This window comes from Myodes glareolus, chromosome 19 (assembly GCF_982192425.1).
Source record: "Myodes glareolus chromosome 19, mMyoGla1.1, whole genome shotgun sequence".
Classification (NCBI taxonomy): Eukaryota; Metazoa; Chordata; class Mammalia; order Rodentia; family Cricetidae; genus Myodes; species Myodes glareolus.
The window spans coordinates 37,600,112-37,622,906 of record NC_142044.1 but is presented as its reverse complement, the minus strand read 5'-3'; the positions used below and the strand labels follow the sequence as shown (position 1 = coordinate 37,622,906).

General features: G+C 49.1%; 1 protein-coding gene across 1 annotated transcript in view; it reads left to right on the top strand.

The window, feature by feature from the left end:
- The first annotated feature begins 2,172 nt into the window (after positions 1-2,172).
- Positions 2,173-22,795, top strand: part of Zc3h3 (zinc finger CCCH-type containing 3) — an 81,615-nt gene continuing 60,992 nt past the window's right edge. The window contains exons 1-3 of the mRNA XM_048454450.3: positions 2,173-2,303; positions 3,512-4,799; positions 6,216-6,412. Of these exons, the coding sequence (XP_048310407.3) occupies positions 2,216-2,303; positions 3,512-4,799; positions 6,216-6,412 (1,573 nt within the window). The 5' untranslated portion in view covers positions 2,173-2,215. The remainder of the gene's footprint in view (positions 2,304-3,511; positions 4,800-6,215; positions 6,413-22,795) is intronic.

Sequence of the window (22,795 nt, the reverse complement as noted above, 5' to 3'; positions counted from 1 at the left end):
ATCAAAGCTGTGTTCATATCCATACTTCATTTGCATAATGACATCAGTCTTTTTTAATTTGGCTTTTTTTGTAACTTCTTTTTGTTCATGCCTTTTTGTAACTCCATTTTGTAGTCACTTGCTATTCTCAATTAGGTGAGTATACAAATTAGGTGAAAACCAGGGGTCCCCTGAGTTTTGTCTATAAAAGTCCCTGCAACCCTAAGAAGGGAATCCTCCCATCCTCACTGTGTTGAGAGTGGGGGATGAGTTCTGTGCCTGGCTCGTATCACACTTTGGAATAAACCTTGCTCTTGCATCCAACCCTAGGATTCTGGTGGTCTCTCTGGGGGTAGAGGGTCTGGGCACAACAAAAGGGAATTTATTTGCCCCAGAGGGATAAAGGGCAGGGAATAAGAGACAAATACAGGGGACAGAGGGCAAGGGAGAAGAGAAAGGGACAAAGGAGAGGGGTAATGAATATTTGTCCTGGGGGGGGGAACACAAAGAATTGCCTCTGGATAGAAAGGAGATAGGCGTGGCTCACAGGCAAATGGTGGTTTATAAAGGTATAAACCCTGTGTCAGGATGAGGTGTTGAATTTTAATTGGATATGTTCATTATGAACCAAAGGGGGCTGATGATTTCTGAACTTCAATACTTTGATGTCCTTGCCTATGTGAGTAGATGCTTCATTTGAAGCATGACCTTGGTAGTCAGTTTCTGGAGGAGGAAGTGACCAAATAAGGGACTAGTCCTTGGTGGTTAGCTTTAGGAATGTAATCTAATATTTTTTAGTAAGGCAGAGGGAATGCAGGAGAAGGGCAAGGCCTGCCAGAACCATGTTTGTCAAGCTTGGACTGGCTGGAGCCCCTTCAAAGGTGATTTATAATAGAACACATTTAATTTGGCTTATGGTTTCAGAGGGGGTAGCATCCATGATTGCGAAGGACAGCTAAGAGCTCACACCTTGATCTACAACCATGATGCTGAGTGAACACTGGGAATCCTGAGTCTTTTGAAACTTCAAAGCTGGCCCCTAGTGGCACACCTCCTCCAAGATCACACCCTGAATCCTTCCCTAGTTCTACCAACTAGGGACCAAGTATTCAAATCTATGAGCATATGGAGGACATTCTCATTCATACCACCACACCGCTCATCCTAGTTAGGGTTTCTATTGCTGTGATGAAACACCACGACCAAAAGCCAGCACTTGGGAGGTAGAAGCAGGCAGATCTCTGAGAGTTCAAAACCAGCCTGGTCTACACAGTGAGTTCCAGGTCAGCCAGGGCTAATAGTGAGACCTTGTCTTGGAAACAAAACAAAACACTGAATAATATTTCATTTCCATGTGAATGGTCACTTGGGTTGCTCCTAGTTAGCTATTATGATGTACAAATAAGTTATAATCGGTATTTTCTTTTTTAAAAACATATTTATTTATATAGTTTTAATGTATGAGTGCTGCCTGCATGTATACCTGCATGCCAGGAGAGGGCACCAGATCCCATTAGAGATGGTTGTGAGCCACCATGTGGTAGTTGGGAATTGAACTCAGGACCTCTGGAAGAGCAGTCAGTGTTCTTAACCGCTGATCGGTTTCTCCTGCCCCTAGAGTCTGTATTTTCTAACTCTTTGGTTATACACCTAGACGTGGAATTGCTTAATTACGCAGCAACTCTAGTACTGAGACGCCTTCACTGTCTTCTCGAAGTTGCAGCCTTTCCTACTAACCGCACCTAAGGATTTTGTCGGCTTAACATCTGTTATCAACCGAAAAACAGCCTCCGATTCTTTTCTGCTGTTCTCGTGCTGCCGTAGCAAAGACGTTAAAAAGGCACGCATTTAATTCCAGTTCCGGAAGCAGAGGAAAGTGGATCTCTGCAGGTTCGAGGCCAGCCTGGTCTACATAACGAGTTCCCTAGCTATGCTTCCCCAGTCGGAATACATACTCAAAAAAGTAAAGTAGTAAAAAGGCTTCTTGAGTCCAGGAGAACTGTTGCACATCTCCTTCACGGACCTCCAAGCGGCAGAATAAAGCGCAGGAATTCGTGCGGAAGCTAGATTACCTCGCCGCCACTTCCGGGCGCTTGAGGATGATGAGTCGTTTCTCGTTGTGCCCATGCGCTCTCGCAAGGTTGCCCGGGCGACGGTTGCAGCCCAGCCTCAAATTCACACCCGAGTGGAGCCCAGCGTTCCCTCGGCCCCGCCCGGAGGAACCAGTCGCGCAGCGATGACGTCGCGGGGGCCTGGCTGGGCGTCGCGGACTCCGGAGATGGAGGAAAAGGAGCAGCTGCGGCGGCAGATCCGCCTCCTGCAGGGTGAGGGGGCCGCGGCCCGGGAGCGCGTCCTCTCGGTTTTTGTGACCGCCGTGGACCCTTTCCAAAGCGGGCGCTGTCGGTGGCGGTCTCCTGATGGTCGGCTTGGGTGGGAGTATGAGTGGCCGGTTCGGGTGAGGCCCGTGGGTGACAGACCCTCCAGGCTTCGGGGCGACTGAGCGGGCCTCAGAGGGCTAGCAGGAGACGGCACGGTGGCCTCCTGCGGGTGGTCGCGTCAACCGACCTCCGGGCCCGGCCGGCTCTGCAGCGGTTCACTTCGGCTGCCGTTGAGTACCTCTCTCCGGATTCGGGCACATCCCCCATGTACTCTAAGGCTGACTACCCAGGCAGTAGCTTCCGCAGCCCAAGTCGGTCTTTATAAATTTTAGCATCGTTTCCAGAATTTTCCCCAGAGAAAACACTTAGGGGTCTGGAAAGCCAGCGCTGGGGAGAGGCCAGGTGGCCTGTCCCTTTGGGGCTACTTTTTGGGTTTTCTTCACACCCTACCCGAGGTATCTCCCAGTCTGGGCGTGGCTCTGTGTGTGTGTGTGTGTGTGTGTGTGTGTGTGTGTGTGTGTGTGTGTGTGTGTGTTGAACAGGCCTGCGTTCCTTCTCTCTTCCCTCAGGGCTTCATGAGTCACTTCACCGGAAAATCCTTGTGTTGGTGATACCAGGCTTTTTTCTGTGGGAGAGTCTGTTGTTAGCTGGTGGGTTGTCAGTGGGTGTATTGTGTTGTTTTTGCTGTCTGTCAAGCACTGGGTTACGGGAACGTCGGTTCTGCAGCGATTACCAAGGTGCACTCTCGCATCTTTTCCATGAGTGGGCAAACTAGAGACCACCCTGTTCTTATCCAGGCACTGCAGGTTTCTGTGGCCTGTTTTTGCATATGGAGTGGCACTTGCCCTCAGATCATTGTGGCCCTAGGAGACCAATGAACAGAAAAAGTTACACCTCGAAAGTTGCATTTTCAGGATAAGCAGACAAAATAACAATGAAGTAGCAACGATGGGGAAGAACTCATGGAATTGACAAGATTTGGGTTGAACTTTCTATGGTTTCCAGCACTTAGGGCTGCTCTCAAGTCAGTAAGGGTGGAAGGAGAATGGGTCTGGGTATTAGGGTAGGGTTAGTAGTCTTGCTTGTTGCTGTTTTTATTGCAGGAGGTTTTTATTAACACCTAGATAACTGAGCCTGTGATTCTGCCTTCTCAGGTCTAATTGATGATTATAAAACCCTCCATGGCAATGGCCCTGCCCTGGGCACCTCAGCTACTCGGTGGCAGCCACCAGCTTACCAGGGTGGCAGGACCTTTGGTGCCCGCTACTCTCGTCCAAGTCGGAGGGGCTTCTCCTCACACCGTGGCCCTTCATGGCGCAAGAAATATTCCCTTGTGAATCAGCGTCTGGACTCTTCGGACCCAGCCAGTGATCATGCTTTGCGGACGTCCCTCAGGCCTGGAGACAGCCAGCATCCTGACTCCCAGCAGTACGTACTGGAGAGACAGGTCCAGCTCAGTCCAGATCAGAATATGGTTATTAAAATCAAGCCACCATCAAAGACGGGCCCCACCAGTGCTTCAGGGGTCCAGCAGGGCTCCTTGGAAGACTATGATGAGTCCTTCTGGAGTGACCAAAGACCCCAGGGAAGTGAGGTTGAGGTCCCTGGTGGACAACTGCAGTCTGCAAGGCCCGGAAGAACCAAGATGGGTTACAGTGTGGACGACCCCCTCCTGGTCTGCCAGAAGGAGCCTGGCAAGCCTCGGGTGGTGAAGTCTGTGGGCAGGGTGAGTGAAAGCCCCTCTGAGCATCGGCGGACCGTCAGTGAAAGTGAAATCACCATCAAGGCACACTTCCCATCACCTATTGTGCACACACGGACTGGTGTGGCCCTGGGCCGGAAAGTAGGCCCTCATTCTGCCAGCTATGCCGAACAACACATTGGAGACCAAAGAGCAAATACTGGCTATGCAGATCAGCCAACTTCCTTGGGTTCGGTGGTGCCTCCAGTCAGACCAGCAACAGGAACCAGGCAGGTCAAGGAGGCCTCACTGCTAGTGTCTTGTCGAACCAGCAAGTTCCGGAAGAACAACTACAGATGGGTGGCTGCCTCCGAGAAGAGTCCACGGGCCACTCGGAGGGCTCTCAGTCCCAGAACGATCGTGGAGAGTGCGAGCAAGGCAGAGAAACCACAGCCTAAAGTTGACCCAGAGACCAGGCCTGAGAAACTGGCCACATCATCCAAGCCTGGACCCTCTCCCAGCAAGTACAAGTGGAAGGCTTCCAGCCCCTCTGCTTCTTCCTCCTCCTCTTTCCGTTGGCAGTCAGAAGCTGGTAGCAAGGACCATACTTCTCAGCTCTCCCCAGTCCCATCTAGGTCCCCGTCAGGGGACAGACCAGCAGCGGGACCCGACAACTTGAAGCCCCTCTTTGGAGAGCCACCACTCTCAGCTTACAAAGTGAAGAGCCGTACCAAGATTATCCGGAGGCGGGGTAACACCAGGTGTGCATCTTTCCATCTTGCAATAGCCTAGCTAGGTGGGTGGGGTAGAGCTCATGAAGGCTTTTTGGCTCCCAAATTAGGGAATTTGTAGCCGTTGATTTTAGCTTGTGTTCTCTTCCTGGTTTCCAGGTTGGGAAAAAAGAAGGCCTATGTTGGGTCTATTCAGCACCATAGATGCGTGGCCTACCCTGGGAGCTTCGTGTGTGATTTTGGGTCATGCTTGTAGTAGGAGTGAGGCTGGAGGCAGTGTCATGTCAGGATGTGTCAAGTACAGCTTGAGTGAGTCAGGGCCTGGCATGGGGCGCAGCAAGGATGGGAGGCAAGAGCTCTGAGACTGGTGATGCTGGCAGGCCTATCATTTTGGGTGGTTTCCCTTCTGGGGTGGGACTGGGTTCTAAAACAGGATGTCATGCCAGGTTAGGTGCTTGGGGAGCAGCACTCCGGGTCTGTCCAGTGTTTAGCAGTATGTAAATGCTGCATGGCTGTTCTGGCCAGACCAGTGGGCTATGTGTCTGAGCTGGGTGGTGAACTAGGGTGCCACGTGTGCCTGGACTTTCCTGCTCTGTTTTTATTTGAAGGTGTTAGGTTCCAGGAAGTCAGGCTTTGTGGGACACTGTGCCCTGGCCCAGACAGAAGTGTGCACCATTTGTGTTAGGCTGGGTGATGGTGGAAAGGGCTGGTGCTCTCTGGCCACCTTCAAAGTGTGCTGAGGTATTGTTGGGTGGCTATTATTCCAGAGGAAGCAAATTGGTTTTACATTCCAGCTGATGGTGGCCAGGTGACCAGGCTGAGCTACTGCTTTATGAGTACTTATTACTTCTGAGATCACTACCCTTGCATGACTGTGGGAAACTGAAAGATGGCGTCATAGCCTAGAGTATATGGTTAGAGTCAGAACCTTCAGATCAGCTGCTAATGGCAAAAATATTGTCTGTTTACCAGGCAGAGGGCCTGCTTATGCCATCAGACAGTGTTTTTCTAAAAGACACTTCTCTCCTTGCCATGAATCCCCCTAAGGAAGTTCTTCCTGCGTTCTCAGTTTGATCTTTGGCTCTGTGCTCCAGACTTGTGCTGTATCAGAGTCAGCTATCTGACCCTGAGTGCATAAGGAGAGATTGTTCTTATCAGGCTGTGTGGGGACCTGGGAGGGGAGTTTTGGCACGCCTTGGTGGTGCGTTGGGGAGATGGCATCAGGGCCTGGTGGCAGCTCTCTCTCAGGAATGCGGTCCTTCTCCATCAGTTTTCCCTAGTCTTGTCCAGGGCCTCACCTGGCTTGGAGAAGGGCTGAGGCTGAAACCACTCTGCTCTGCTTCACTTGGAGAGTATGGCAACCTGTGCTGTCTCGAGATGAGGAAGGTGCTTGGGCAGATCTACTCAACGAGCCTGTTGGTAGTTTTTTGTGTTTTATCTCCATAGCCTTCCAGGGGACAAGAAGAGCAGCCCCTCAGCTACCACCACCAACAAAAACCATCTCACCCAGCGACGGAGACAGGTCCTCCGGGGGAAGAATAGCCCCATTCTGAGGAAGACTCCTCACAAGGGTGTGATGCAGGTCACCAAGCATCGGCTATGCTGCATGCCATCCAGCCGGGCCCACCTCTCCACCAAGGAAGGTATGACAGAGAGGAGGGTATTTGGAACTGGCTGAGGATGGACTGCCCTCCACTAAGGTGGTCAGGAACCATGTTAGGAGGGTGGGGCATGGGACCCAAGTGAGAGTCTAGAGAGAGGGGTGGGCTGGACATGGCTGGGTTCCCCTCGGGCAGTTGAAAAAAGGAAAAGGATGGATTGAAGAGGCTTACATTACAGCTTTGGGTGGAGAAGATGGAAAAGTCTGCTAATGTTGCCTGGCAGGGTGTGAGAAAGGGCTGCTCACTGGAATCTTCTAGGCTAGCATGATTTGCTTGTGTCTATGGGGTAGAGTGGCATATAGACTGGGGACAGCAAAGGTTGTTTTCTGTTGGTAGGGCTGACTCAGTGTCCCCCAGCCCTACATGTGAGCAGAGAAGGGTGAAGGGTGAGGGATCTGAGTCCAGTGGCTCCATCTCTGGGGCTTTGGATGTGTTAGGAGGCTACTGAAGCTGTTGCCACTGCCACCACTGGTAGGGAATGGATAGCCTCATAATTATAGACAGGGCATAGTGCCCTGGTGTTCCTATTGTAGGAAGGACTGTGGGCAGTCTTTCCATTCATTCATTCACCTGCTTACCCACAGAGCATGTGATGGGCATGTTGGGGTCAAGAATTGTCTTGCTGGTTCCTGGGGATGCTGAGCCACATCTCACTGGAGACAGGTGGCTTCCCCAGCCCTTATAAACAGACTGGACAGTTGGTTTTCAGTAGTAAAGGTGCCTGAGAAGAAGAAAGCAGAAGACTACAGTTATGGGCTATAGGGAGGGTGTAAACTCTAGGTAGGTATTGGGAGTGCTTCTTGAGGAGCCTTAGGTAAGGAGAGGAAATAACACTCAGATATGCAGGTGAAGGTAGTAGTGGAACATAGGTCAGAAGGGAGGCTGCCTAGCCAATGTGCTTTATAGGGTCGGGAAAGGGGATGACCCCAGTGGAAGGACACTAGGTCATGCCACAGTTAGGAAAAGGAGTAGGTTCTGATTGTGATGTCAGGGAGGGGATAGATGAGGAAGCCAGGAGACATCAGGAGCATCAGGTGGCAGGATTAGGCTAGTAGGCTGGAATAGACAGGATGACTGGCATGCAAGGCCTTGCATATAAGATGTGTGTGGGGTGGGGGAGTTGTCATTTCAGCACAGATGAGCTATGGAAACAAAGGGTGCTGAACCTGTAGCTGGGATGACTACTACATAACTCTACATAGACGGTGGCCAGAAGGGTCGGCTTGGCCAGGGTTTTGGCCAAGGAGATGAGAATGACAATAGTAATTTCTCTAGGCTGACCCTGGATAGATTTGGCTTGCTCCAGGAACTGGTTTGTGGTTTCCCTGGCTCCCTCATGCAAGTCTTATTGTCTGCCTCTTTTCCTTGCTTGTCCAAGAACTCCAGCCTGAATGATGTTCAAGACCCTGGCCAGTCTGTTTGATTCCCTGGGCTGGGGTCTTGCCACACTGCTGAGTGAAGCTCTTCTATCTCTAAGTGGGTATAGCCCCAGAACTCATGTGGCTGTTAGAGGTCAGGGTCTCTCAGTACATGGGGTCTGTGGATAAGGGCTGCCCTTTGATCTTGTGTTTTGGGATCTTCTCTTTTTGCTTTTCTCCAACAAAATGCTTAGCCCGAGTTCCAGATCTCTTCTTCATGCTAGTACCCTGGGGTCTAGGGAGGAACCTGATTGTTTAGTAGACTTTGGGTGCCCAGTAGTGGGGTAGCCTAGCTGCTTCTGGCCCACCCTTCTTCAGGTCACTACTCAGCCATACTGTGTGTTCTAGCAGCCGGCAGAGGGCGCACTTGCCCCTCTTATCCCTCCATCCACCTTTTTCTGGTAATTGATTGCCTAATTTCCTCTTTATGTGAAAGAAAGCAGATATCAAGTAATTTGCAGCAATAACCTGCTAATGCTGGGCCAGTATCGAAACTCCCCTGTTCATTTCAAGTGGCAGATAAAACACTAATACATAATTATCCTTGCAAATTGGATTGTTTTAAATAACCAAAAGGCTACGGCCAGAAGAGAGCGATCCCATCTCCCTCGAGTTACTCTTGCAGCGTAATTGCCGCGTTCAATCAATTTCCCTGGCATTAGAAATTCCATCACAATCAACATTAAGCTTTATTCATTGTGATGGCTAAGAGCCGGGCCATTTCTCCTCTTTTTCTTAACTGGCAAAATTAATCAGGGAAAAGATTTTAAACATTTACCCGTGCGAAAGAGGTCAGCGCTGCCACTATATTGCTCAGCAGATAAGGGGGCTAATAAAAAGAAAATTGAATTACTAATGATCACCAGGAACTGAGTATATAAAACCTGGCAATCGCCAGTTCAGGAGAAGGAGAATCAATTTTCTTGGGACAAGGTGTGCTCATTTTTTATTTTGGCGCGTATTATCAGCAATTTAATTTGAGAGCGCATAAACAGGAGGAAACAGTTAGGGAATAATGAGCCTGGAGGTGTGAAGTGCCGTGGGATATATGCTGTACACAATTTATTTGGCACAACAGATAATCGCTTTAATTGAATTCAAAACTGCATTGTTCAGCAGCCGTGGGGTTGCTCGTGCTTGGGGACCGAGAGTGTCAGGAAGGTTCCAGTCTCAAGTGGTGTCTCCCTTCTGGTCAGCCTTTGGTTGTGGGGTGAGGTGAGAGCCCCAGAGAGAGCCCTGAGGGGGCCAGGGAAGCATGTACTCTAGGTCGCTGCTAAGACCTGCTTGGTCTGCCTCCCATGGACAGATGCTAGAAAAGGCATTTAGGAGGGATGAATCTTTAGGGATGTGGCAATTGGTAAAGTTGCTGTGTGATGCTCTGCCTTTGGTCGGTGTGGGGATATAGGACCTGGGAGTCTTGGAGTGAGCTCCCAGACTTACTCACCTAAAGGCATGACCTATGCCTAGTATGTGACTTGGCTTCCTGAGCTACGTGCATAGGGTGCTGTTTAATCTGACATACTAGTCAACTTTTCACCTGCTGCCCTAAGTTAGGTAACTGCTTAGTATCAGTAAGTCATGGGCTTCTACTCAACAGTCTTTTGGAAGCACTGACTGTCCACTGCCAAGAAAAAGCCATTGTGGGTGAACAGGCTGCCTGTGATCACCTCAGAGGTAGAAGAACCTTCTCTTTTATCTTCCCATAATGGATATGTGGCCATTGCTTGTCCGCTTCTGCTTATAGCTATGTTTTAAATTTTTGGTCTTAGGACTTAGTAGTTCAGTACATTTACTGCTCTTCCAGAGGACCCAAGTTAAGTTTACAACTACTTATAACTTCAGTTTCAGGGGATCTGTCACCCTCTTCTGGACTCTGCATGTCTGCATGCATGTGTGCATACCAACATGTGGACATACATATAAAAATCATTTAAAATAAATTTAAAAATATTTAAAAATCAGGGCTGGAACAATGGCTTAGTAGTTAGGAGCATATACTGCTCTTCTAGAGTACTCCAGTTTGATTCCCAGCATCATGTCAGGTGACTCACAGCTGCCCATAACTCCAGTTCTAGGGGAATCTGACTTCTCCGACTTCCATGGCTACCCATACTCAGGCGTGTTTGTCTTGTGTGAGCATGCGTGCCTGTGTGCGTGCATGCGCGCGCACACATACACACACACACACTGTTAAAATGAATTGGCCAGGCATGGTGGTGCACACCTTTAACCCCAGCACTTGGGAGGCAGAGGCAGGTGGATCTTTGAGTTTAAGGTCAACCTGGTCTATAGAGCAAGTTCCAGGACAGCCAGGGCTACACAAAGAAACCTTGTCTCAAAATACCAAAAATAAAATAAAACAATAAAATAAATTTAAAAAAAATCTTTTAAAGCCAGGTAGTGGTGGTGCATACCTTTAATTTCAGCACTTGGGAGGCAGAGGCAGGCGAATCTCTGAGTTCGAGGCCAGCCCGTGAGTTCCAGGACAGCCAGGGCTGTTACACAGAGAAAACTTGTCTTGAAAAACAAAAACAAAAAGCAACAAGAAATTCTTCTAAGCAAACAAACAATCCTTGACTTTGCCCTGAAAATAGAGCCTTCTTAGGTAAAAGGTTAGTCTGGTAGGTTCTGGGTTAGGGCTTTCTAGAGGACTGGATAATAAGGATTAGGTAAATTTTCATTGTGATATCATGCAGATGGTGGGCTGACCTGAGACCCACCTGCCTCCTACATTTAACATGAGCCTCTTGTTGCCTGCCTCTAGTGCAGAGTCCTCCAGCATGTGGCAGGAACCCTCCCTCAGTTCACTGTGGTAGCCCTGTGCTATGAAGGAACCGCTGTTAACATTTATAGGTAAGAAGCAAACCACTTATTTTGGGTCACCGGCAGAAGGATAGGTAAGAGTCGTGGCTGGTATCCCTCAGTGGAGGTCTTCTTATCCTGCTTGGGGTAAGAGTGGGTGCTCTGGATGGGTGCTCATTCCAGATTCAAAAGTTTTTAAGGAAGAGCTCTGGAAGTCCTCCCAGTGTAAGCACTATTAACCTCTTCTCTGCCCAGTGCTCTCTCTGTCCAGTACTCACTACAAACTAGGTAGCTCTTTGGCCACCCTCTGCTTAGAGCTGTCACCCATGAAGAATTGGGAACCCCTCAGATGGTTAGTGTTCTCTGGGAGCTGATCTTACCCTCTAGCCTCTAGCCATCCTGAAGGCAGCCTCCTCAGAGCTCTGACTAGTCTTTCTCAGTTTGGGTGAGGCCTGCCTTTTTACTGAGGTAGGACAGCTTCTCTGCTGTCCCTCCTGGCTGTATATAGACAAATGTGCTCAAGCCTGCTGACCTGCTTGATCTCTTGTGCCCATCATCTTTCTTCTTTGACCCCCTTAAAGTGCCTTGTGTCCTTGTGTCCCCTGCTCCTGGCAGAGTTCCCAAACAGACATTTGTGATATATATGTGGGTCCTTTCAGAATCACTTTTTTTCGGCTATTCTGGGAAAGGGTCAACTTGCCAGGTAGTGTAGTCATAGCTTCACACTTAGTTTGTCCATTGATTGTGGTACTAGGGATTGAACTCAGGGCCTTGAACATACTCAAGCAAATGCTTGGCTATTGATTTCATTTTTTTGCTTTTCATTATTTTGAGACAGTGTGTTACTAAGTTTTCCAGATTGGCCTTGAACTCACGCTATAACCCAGAGAGGCCTTGAATGTTGTGTGTTCTGCTTCAGCCTCTTGAGTAGCTTGGATCAGTTACTTCACCTGTTTATTTTTAAAGCCTAGGTTATATATGTGACCTAGGCTAAATATGTAGTTAAGGATGATCTTGAACCTTGTGCCTCTGCCTCCCAGTACTGTGATTATAGGCATGGCTACCATCCTGGCTTTCATTTCTCCTCCTCTGCCAAAGTATTACGGGGCTCTTGCCTCTGATTAGGCCTGCCTCTTCTTTGGCTAGATTTGGTCCTTTAAAAATTCTGCCCCCTTTTGGGGGCCTTACTTTTTGGCCAGATCCCACCCCTCCATAGCCAAACCCCATTTACTCTGGCCAGACACTAGACTTTGCCTCTTCAATAGGTCCTGCCTCTGAAGGCCTTTCCCATTTCCAATGCAGCCCAAGGCATGGATCTTACCTTGTAGGGGAGCAGAGAGGGCTGCAATCAGGACCCCAGGATAGATAGCAAGGATGCATGCTGTTTTCTGTCCAGTCATATGGCCCAGCTGAGGCAGCCAGCAGATGGCTGTGGCGAGGGTTATGGGAGTACAATGGAGCCTAGGGTACTTGTTGGGGTGCTCAGGTAAAGCTTGCTGCACCTGACAGGGAAAGGCTCAGGGTCAGGGATCTGGGTGAAAGGCCAGGCTTGATAGGCACCATTTAATGCTGGGTGCTGGGATTAGCCACAAATTCTAGCACTTGGCTGAGATAGTGTACACATAAAGGAGCTCAGCCTGTTACCTATCTGGTTGGTGTCATTGTCTTGCTGAGGGAGTTTGGACCCTCTATGTTCTTTGCACTGCTGGTTTTTTGTTTGTTTGTTTGTTTGTTTGTTTTTGTTTGTTGGGTTGTTTTTGTTTTGTTTTTTAAATCTGTAAAATTAGAGTTGACAGGCTCCAGGGTCTCTATGCAGATCAAGGAACCTTTAAGTGTTTAGACTAGTGTGGTCTTTCTCTGTGCTCTGTGGTGGCTGCTGCTGTCTGGGAAGTCCTGCCCGATGCCTCGGGGTCTGCGATCCATTGTTGCTCACTGGTTTGCAGCTGGGCTGTTCGATTTTACTACAGCAAACACTGTTAAAGGGCATGAGAGCAGTTAAATCTGGAGTCCTGCTTTCATAAGGGAAAAAAGAAAATGCTGAATTAGGCTCTGGGAAAGGCATCTGCAGCGATCCTTGGATCTTGCATAAATTATCAGGCACGCTAGAGGCCTCCAATTTTATGTTTGTCGCAACCATGCTAATTAATTATTCCACAAGAATTGGCATGAACACACATGTGAGCTTGCCCCTTCTGACTCCTGCCTTGGAAAGAGTGGTGGTATCAGGGTGGCTAAAGCTTGTAAGACAGCAGGCCTCCTTACCCTCTGCTTTAGGACAGTTTGGCTAATTCCTCTGTAAACTGAAGTGAGAACAGTTCTCTTGTCACTTTGCTCCTGGTTGAAGAATTGCCAGTCTTCTATGTCCTGACTGACTTTGAATCAAATACTGCACTTTGGCCACTTAACACAGACTGACTTAAGGATTTCCAGAGCTTAGCTTCACACTGGGTACTGGGCTGCAGAGTTGACTAAACTTTGTCCAGCTGCCTCTTGCTGTTCTGTCAGGGCCCACAGATGCTGCTGACTCCCATGAGGATACACTACTGAGCACCCAGAGGTTTTCCCGGGGAACATGGCATAAGAACTGTCCTGGACATCACCTCCCATGACCTGTTCTGTCTTCAGCAAAGTCAACAAGGCCTAGAGGCAGCATGTGGATACAATTTAGCATACTCAGACTTAGTTTGCTACCTGACAGTGGGGCGGGTGCCAGCTGCAAGCAAGTGCCCCTTAATGCGGAGTTAGAGCCAGTCTGTGGTAGGTTGCAGGCTTCAAGACATAGTAACAAGATTCTAGGTAGACCAGGAAAGGGGCCTGTACCCAAACCTGTAATATGAGTGTAGAATAGATTCAGGGGTCAGGGCACAGCCCATGCATGAGCCAACCTTAGTGTATAACTCTCCAGTGTGGGGCTGTGTCCTGATAGTGGGCAGCTTTCCAGGAACCTTTTCATATTTACTAGTCCCCAGTTAGGTGGTCATCAATCTCAATGTAACGGGGCAGGTGACAGAACTCTGTGAGCATGGAGCACACCCCTCTGGTGGGAAGAGGCACTTGATGAACTCCACCCAGCTTGTTCCTGTTTTGTTTGTGACTCTGTGTCTACAGTGGGTCCCTGCTCTGGTATTGTTTCTTAAAGCATTTGGGGCTAGAACCTGGGTATCCTGCATGGGTTTGGCAGACCATGCTGTAAGGATCCAGACAACCCCTCTAAATCCCCAACTCCTGTTTCACCTGATGGAGAACAGTGATGGCACAATGTGCCAGACAACCTAGCCTTGGTGACCAGTTCATGACTTAAGCTGGTCAAGAGCTCTTCTCAGGTCTGCTTTTCCTAAGATGGGGAGAATCTTCCCTCTGGAACCATGCAGTGCCAGAGGCAGTAGCACTGTGATTGGTGCTTAGAGACATGAGTCCTATGGAATAATGTGGACGCCGCCTGGTTTAGAAGGGTGTGCTCCTGATGGGCTTGAGAGCATTCCATGTGGAATTTTTTCCTGCTGAAGACAGCTGGGCATGGAAGACAGCTGGGTAGTTGGTACACAGTGTTCTAAAATAGGGGGAGTTCCTCTTGTCTTCTTGCCAGGGAGCCTTCCTGGGTTGCCTCTACATAATGAAAGGACCTGACCTGGTCTCCTCTGGCCAAGGACACTAAGTAGAAAGGGTGTGATTCCTTGCAGACTTGCACTGGGAGCTCCAGGGCAGCACCCCAGCAAGGGCTGGCTGAGGAGGACAACCAGGCCTGTGGGGGATAGGAGGTGCCTGCTGAGGGTTCTGGGAATAGGTAGCTGAATGGGGAGCCCCTCTCACTCCATGGGCTGGCCTTGTGGTGAGGAGCAGGGTATGGTTTCATGGGACTAGAGGTCAGACTGCCATTGCTGCTTGAGGAATGTACAGAGATCCTGTTTTGCACCTGTGCTGGAGCCCAACGATGACATTCTGAAATTTAGCCAGAGTGCATCTGAGTTTGACATGAGCAGCCAGCTGGCTTGCCTGCTTCTGCTCCTCTGCTTAGCCAATAGGTCTGGGCCTTAGGACTGACAGCTGTGTTATGGTCTCTAAGGGTATGCTTTGCTCAAAAGAGTCTTTAAAAACATTCTTTGGCTCTTTCCTTTATGCCTAGGTCTTCTTATTTTTAGAGGGAAACATATGCCTGGGTGGGGTTCATCTGGTTCTGGCTCAGGATGGTCTCCTATCCCCACAACTTGATCTGGGCATCAGGACTGCTGAGTGTGGTTGGAGAATTACCTGAAGGCAAGGGCTGTAAGCCACTCTGCCTCCTGTGCCAGGGACCCTAGTCTGTTCTGCAGATGAGGATTGGTTGGGGTTAACAGTGCTTGAAAATCAGCAAGCAGTGAGACCAGATAGGGAGGGGCTCATAGTAGGACCTCACCTATCAGAGAGTCCAGTCAGTCGGAGTATCTGAGGAAGCAGTGGGTGGAATGGAGGCTGTATAGATGTCTAAATGTGCGGTCTGTTATGATTTCACTCTAGGTATAGCTTTTCAAAATTATTCCTTGAGGGATTGGGGGGGGGGGGAGAGAGAGAGAGAGAGAGAGAGAGAGAGAGAGAGAGAGAAAGAAATAGTGTGCACACATGTACCACACCATGCATGTGGTGATCAGAGGTTGCCTTCTACCATATGATGGGTCCTAGGGATTGAACTCAGGTTATCAGACTTGGTGGCAAGAACTTTTATCTGCTGAGCCATCTTGCTGGCCTGCTTTAGCTGTTTTCCATATACTTTATAGTTTTTATGTGACTTTTTTCCCTTTGACCCATGAGTCATAAAAGGTACTTCTTAATTTGCAAACGTGGGGATTTTGAAATTATTTTAACTAATAATTTCTTCAGTTTGTGTGTGCAATTGGATTTCAGACCATTTGATGTTTCTGTAGATTTTAGTTCAACTTGTGGTTTGGTAAATTGCATTTGAGAGTGCCAAATCCTAACCACTAGACCACCAGGGACCGACGGTAAATTGCATTTGAAAAGAATGTTATTCTGGCTGGTCTGAAACTCACGGAGATCCACCTGGCTCTCCTCCTTAGTACTGAATGCTAGGATTAAAGGCGTGCACAACCACACCTGGTTTTCATTTAGTCATTTTTTCAAGTCCTCGTCTGAAAGAAAACATGTTAATACTACTTTAACCCCTTTGTGCCACAATATGAACTCAGGGCCTCATAAATATTTTGAATGCTGTATGGTACTGAGCTAAGCATTCAGCCTGCCACTGTACTTTATTTTTTTTAACTTTTTATTGATACTTTGTGGATTTCACGTCATACACCCCTATCCCACTTATCGCCTCATCCTTCCATATCTGCCTTCCACCCTTGCAACCTCCCATGGAAGCTGTGGTTTGCCATGGTGTGTCACACAGTATACCCTTTGCCCAAATAGCTTTACTTGCAAATGTTCATTGCAGAGAGTCATTGGACTGGCTCGAGGCATCTGGCTTCTGCTACGCTATTGATACAGGATCCTCACTGGGACTCCTCTCAGATATCCTGTTGTTGCCCTGTGTCATGCAGATCCTGCAGCTTTGGTTTTTCTCTGTGTGTTTGTTCATTGAGGAGTTACTGCAGTCAGAGTCTAGGTCTTCCTCTTGACACCTGCAGCTCTCCTAGCCCACATCCTCTTTGGGAACGTGTGACCTAGTGGAAATCCATCCTCTCCTGATATCTTGCCCACTGGAATCTGGAATGGAATGTCTTCCTTTCCCTTGGATGCTGGGGTCCCTCTGGTGATTCCACCAAGGAAGATCTGTGGATACAGGATATGTAGGTGTGGCTGTCTCATTGCCAAGCTGTGTGTGCCTTTCCTGCTGTCAGAGCATCTAGATATCATAGAAATCCCTGGAGAGGAGACTACATTCACTGTGGCCTTCTACTTTTCATAGAGTTCCTGATTGCTCATCCCTCTCTTGTGTCCATCTACATGGTGGTGGCTTAGTATTGCCATCAGTAACTTGTTTGGTGTTAAGGGCTCTCATTCTCCACAGGAGGCTAGTGTCTTGCCAGAAGGAGGAGGTATGGATTAGGCAGAGCCTGCTGGAGAGGAATTCTTCTGGGCCAGGAGTGGTCAAGGAAGTGCCTATATAGTCATGTAGCTTGTGTCTTTTCAGGATTCATGGCCTTTTCAATTGAAGATTTAGTCTAAATGCATAGAAATTGATGGAATTTACAAAGAAAATCTATAACTGGGTATGATGACTGTAAATCCAGCAGCTTGTGATCATTAAGTGTCCAGTTATTTGTGACTTTGTTTGCGTGTCTGTCTCTCAGGCCTGGCAGGAAGGACCCTGGCCTTGGAGATAAGCGCCTGGGTCCCAGTCTTCATTTTGATGCTTTTGATCCATGGGTCTTTGGGGCGTCCTCAGGGGCCAGCAGCTGTGCATGGCCTGCATGCTTTTTTCCACTGCTGACTGGTCCCTGCAGAATCAGGACAAAGTAGCTAGTGCAGGTAGACAGGCAAGTCACTGCTAAAGGGGAGTCTTCTGACTAGACGCAAACCACTGTCTTCCCCATTCCATTCCACAGCCATCCAGCCCTGAGCAAGGGAACATGCTTTTTTCCCTTTGCCCCGAAGGTGATGCCCAAGTGGAAATGTTGACTGTGGGCAAACACTTCGAGGTGCCAGTCTTCTCTCCTGGGGCTAATGCACAGGCTGTCATGGATGATCACCTGTCACATGACCAGTTACAGGCTGCTGCTTGGCCTTCTGCTGGTATGAAGGGGTGGAGTAGACTTAGAGGCACAGCTGGTTCTGGGCATCCTGTCTCATTTGGATTTCTCAGCCAGGTAGATCTGGCTCGTGTAGTTAAACATAGGGCCTGACTAGAATCTTGCCTGTGTCCTTTCTTCCTCCTCCTTGGGGAGTATGGCCTCTAACTGGGACACTAGAATTCAGGTAAGTAGCCCACTCTCCTGGTGTGGGTTGGTGTCACCTACAGAAGATAATTTCCGGGTCGTGATCTCAGCTACTTTCTGAGTCCTAACCACCTGAGAAAAAAGTTTTGGAAAGGGTTGGACATTCTAGGAGCAGGAAGCAAAATCCTCATGTGTGTCTCACAGGATGCCCTGAAATTCTGAGTGGTTTATGTGGGTAACTCCGTTGAATCTGTGACAGTCCCAGCCAAGTATTGGGAAGCTTGTTGGGTCTCAGTGGATGACAGGTTCTGGGGAGTTGTCCTTTTCCTGTCCCAGCTGTGCTAAGGGAATAGACTTCAGAGCCCTCGTGGACCTACTCCACCCAGCTACCCTGCTCCAGAGTTCACTTGGGACATGTTTTGGGAACCAAGTGCTAAATATCATAGAGTAAAGTGTTGTGCCTAAAGATGTGTGGTTTGGTTCATGTTCCCCTCTTGGCTTGTTAAAGTATGGTTGGGGGCTATGAGATACGCAGCTGTCCTGGATGCCTTTTTTGTGGGTCAGTCATCCAGAGCCCAGCCTCTCACAGCCAGGGCTCCCTCGTTATCCTTTGTAGTCTGTTCCTCTAAGTTAGTCCTAAAGCTGTGTTTCCTCTTTACAGTGCACTCAAAGCTGCATGGGCTGGGACAGGGTCTGACAGCTCTTCTCTTAATTGCCCTTTCCGCATCAGTAGCAGAACGTGTAAGTGGTAGGGTGTATGTCTCTGGTAGCTCTGGCTCCTGCAGTGGGTTGGTGTTGCATACAGAGGATAAATCCCAGGTTGTGACATTGGTCACTTTCTGGAACCTTAGCCACCTGAGAAGAAGGTTTTGGAAGGGGCTGGGCAGTCTAGCATCTGGCAGTAGAATCCTCATGTTTGTCTCTCAGGATGCCATGGAGTTCTGAGTGTTTCGTATGAGGACAACAAGCCCGTCTGAGCTATAGCCATGCTACGAAGTCTAGTCCTGTGTACAGTCATTACTGTATGTCTAGAAGGTTGAAATAAGACTATGTTTTGGGGATTTTCTCCTGAGACTTATTTTCCAGGCTCAGACCATCTATTTGCCCTTCTCCACTCTGTAGTGCTGTGTAGTTCTTCCTTCAGGCCCAGCAGAGGAGCCCATGCTGGGCTTACCATCCTGGGAGATATCATTCTGGAGTACTCATACCTTTCGTTCTTTTAGGACCTCACCTGTCCCAACTCCAGAGGCCTATGTAACATCTGTCTGTCTCCTGTAAGCCCCTCCTTGAGCCTGGAGAAGCCCACTTGGCTTCTGACTATGTCTTCTAAATGGGCAAAGGCAGTAGTAGTTCTGCCATTATATCTAGGCTTCAGGGTGGGTTCCTTCTTTAGGTCTCATGTTCAGGTGGGCCATGGGGACAAGACTTGTGTTGTTGATACTGATTTGGGATGGTTCAGGATTAGCTGCTGCCATGTGAAGCTCCTCTGTGGTGCTACTAACCCAGAAGAGATATTACTCTGGAGCCCTCGGTCCTTGGGTACTGTAGGTGAGTTTGTAGGTCAGTACCACCCGTCTGCCACCCATCTGCCACTGTAGCTGTCCGCCCTAATTCTAGTTGACTATCTCCTGGTGGGCTTTGTATCCCTCAGCCTTTCCCCAGACCATAGCATGGTTCCTGCTGCCCCCTCCTCCCCTCCCTGTTCCTACCTTGGTGGAGGGTCCTGTGGTTAGAATTATTCATGGCTCTCACAGATGCTGTACTATATTGGCAATCCTTCCTTTCCAGGACATCCTATGCTGGCCCTAGCAGGTTCTGAGGGAACATTACACACAGATGTTAAGATGGTGTCATTGCTACTGGCTGGGAGACTCCAGAGGGAAAGGATATATGTTTCATGTTTGAGGGTGATGGTGCCTATCCTACAGTGGGCTTCATTTGAGGCTAGAGAGGGAGCCCTGCTGTCTGCTGGGGTCTTCACTTGGCTGAGGACAGAGGGAGGACGTTCTTGCTGATTTTTCAAGGCCCCAGTCTGCACTCTTGGCTCTGTGGGCAAGCCTTGCATGTGTGTATGTGTGTTTCTGTGTGTAGATATATGTGTGGAAGCACAGGTAACATGTTGTCTGGAAGCTGTGATATAAACTAGGTCTTTCTCGAGAATGTAGTCCTCACTCTGCCATCTTTGACTTGCTTAAAGGCCTTGTCCTTGGTGCTGAACACAGGGCAGTCTCAGTGACAAACAGATGGTCCTGGTGGTGAGGCCTAGCTCCAAGGGTTCCCCTTGGCAGCTGGCTCACTGTTTCATAGTAAAAGGCCAGGGTTGCCAGAAGGGAACTGAGGAGTGGTCAAGAAGGGCATGGTAACCCAGTGTTAACAAGAGGAATACAGCTTCCCCTTAGTTGTGGCTGTTTTTATAGTCTGGTTTCCAGACTTCTTTTCAGAGCATCTTTTTCTGGCTCTGACTCAGGGAGTAGAGGAGGGTTGCCAAAAGAAGGCAAGGCTGTGGTGAGCAAGGTGCTCATGCGCTCTGGGGGAGTTTATAAGATGGAGTTAGGACCTCAGGCCATCTGGCAACAACCACTCACCTTGTGATTTCTGCTCTTGACTTCGGAGTCTAGTCAGGCTCCAGTGGTGGGAAGGTCGCATGCAGCTCACAACTATGGTTAGGAAGGAATGAGCCCAGTGATGGTTCAATATATGGCTCTTTAGGATAAGCTGAGACTGTCTCCTTACCTGGCTGTCCAGTGAAATCATTTGATAACTTAAGCAGCTCAGGTTTGGGGGAGGGTTTAAAGTGTAGTCTGACCTTTGACTTTTCCTCCCACCCTGCCTTCAACATCAAGCTGATGTTTACATAGCAGAGCCTGGAGTTCTGGGCATGTAGCTAGCTGTGACCAGTAGCAATTGAAGGGACCTGAGTTTGCACTGAAAGGTCTCTTTGGCCTGTCCCCTGAAATTGAGAAGGGCTTGAACATTCTGGCTGTACCTCACTCAGAGTCTAGAGGTGCTGTGCTGGCACAGGTAGGCCCTGTCCTCTGATACTGTGCTTATGCCCATGCATGTGGGAGTCTAGTTCCAGAGGTAAGGGGGACAAAAGCATCCCTAGGAAGAGGGGAAGATCACAGGGTCCCTAAGTCACAGGGATGGTAGAGTGAGGATGAACCTAGTTGGGTGAATTGGGGCTATACATACCCTTAGGGATAGGGGCATCAAGGTTAGGAGCAGGTTTTCATCTTTGGCATGTGCTACATTATGATTTTTGAGTTATAGATAGTTCTGTGGCACAGAGGGAGCACTGTGCCTCCCCATACTTGGAGCTAGTGTCCCAGCAGATCAATGAAGTGAAGTCATTGTGATTCATGATTCAACCAAGACTCACAGTACCAAGGAAGATTCTTTTCCATATGTGTTTGGGGCCTAAGGCCCTGTAGCATATGTAAGTGGAGAAGGCTATTCTCTAGTCAGCCTGGAACCTGAAGTTAACTGGGTACAACTGCAAGCAAACCAGTCGGGGGCTACCTGGGAGGCTCCCTGAGGTGCAGGGCAGCCTGCTTCCACCCTGCTGGTGGCAGTTCTCTGATGGTAGGTGGCATTATTTTCCCTTCTTCCTTCCCCATCCTTTAAGGTCGGATAGAGTGATGGTTAGGAGGGGAGGGGAGATCCACCCCCTATAATCTATAGCGACTGTCACGCAGCAAACTACTCCCATTTCATACAGGCGGGTCAGGTGTCGTGCACGATCGATGGCTAGCGCACAATAATTACAGGAACTAGCAGCTTGTGTTGCTTGAGTGACTTTAGAAAGAGTAGGGTCTCAATCTTCCCTCTAATAGGGCGCTGACAGTCTGAGGCGGCAGCGGCTTTGGTGGCTGAGTGTTGGGCTGACAGTGTTGTCATTAAACACCAGGTAGTGTGGAACAACAGAGAACACGGATCTCGCGCAGGGGGACAGGGTGGCTGACAGCAGTTGTTTGTCATCGCTGTGCTGCCCAGACTCCTCAGACTGCAGTGCGAATGGCTGCTTAGGGTGACTTATGGCCCTGTCTGGAGCTGCCGTTGTGATTTGATAATCTGTAAATGTTTGTCAAAGATGGATTCCTTGTTTCCATGGTGCAGCAATGAAGGCTGATGACAAACCAGCTGGGGGCTTCTGGACAGCCAGGGTTCTGGACAGCCACTTGACCATGTTCACCTGAGGGGACAGAATATCTGAAGTTTCTGGGTCTGGGCAGGTACCTGAGATAGGCCCAGGATGTGATACCAGAGAGCCCCTTCCTCTCACAGGGCTGGGACTTCCTGCTATTTTTGTGTTGGGTGAGCATATGCGTATGTGTGTGTGTACACATGTGTCCCTGTCTCTTGTACAGATTCTGACTGGAAACTAGAAGGCCTGTTGCTATAGCTGCCCATATGACTGTAAAGTCCTCCTCTGCTGGTAAGGACTTAAGGCATGTTTTTCTACCATTTTGGGATTCTGGCAGGGCCTTCCTAGAGGCTAATGAACTTCTGCCTGCACACTGCCTTGCTGCTGTTCCCAAGGGGCCTGCTGGACATACTGGCCTTGTCCTCAGAGTACAGAGCCAGGGTGCTCTGGAGGGGCCAGAGATGCCCTATTATGCTGCCTGCGCATACCCCAAACCCAAAGACCTGGTTGCTTGTGGCATGCCTTTTTCCTTTTGATTTGCTGGGAACTATCAAACACAGGAAAAGTAGAGTGATTTATTAGACTCATAAAAATTCATACTTTGAGATTCCAGTCATCCCACATCTAAAGCTTGTTAGAGCACGGTCTCTGGCAGCTCCTGCCGTGCCAGCGTGGTGGTGGGGAGGGTTCACCAGTCGCTGCCTGCCTTAGCTGCCATCTTGTCTTGTTTAGAGAAACAGACAGACAGGCTCTGGGAGCACATGAATGACTCTTTCTCCAGGGAGGGTGCTTGGGAGGGCAGGAGTTGTGATAATACAGCTGGGACCTTATGACTGAGAGGAGCTGGGTGGAGCCCTTGGTCTAAAGACCTGGGCTGAAACTGGTCAGGTTTTGGAGAGCGCTAAGCATGAATGGTCTCTGGGACTAGTTTAGGTTGGCATTACACCTGTGTGCAGACAGACAGCAAAATCTGCCTATAGTTTGTGGGCATAGATGGAGACGTGGGCATAGCTATAGGTGTGAACAGGTATAGGAAGTCAAGTTCAAGTGGGCAGGCATGATTCTAGCATTTGTCATGGATAGAGGATGCAATGCCCTGTAGTTATTGACCGACTGGTAATAGTAG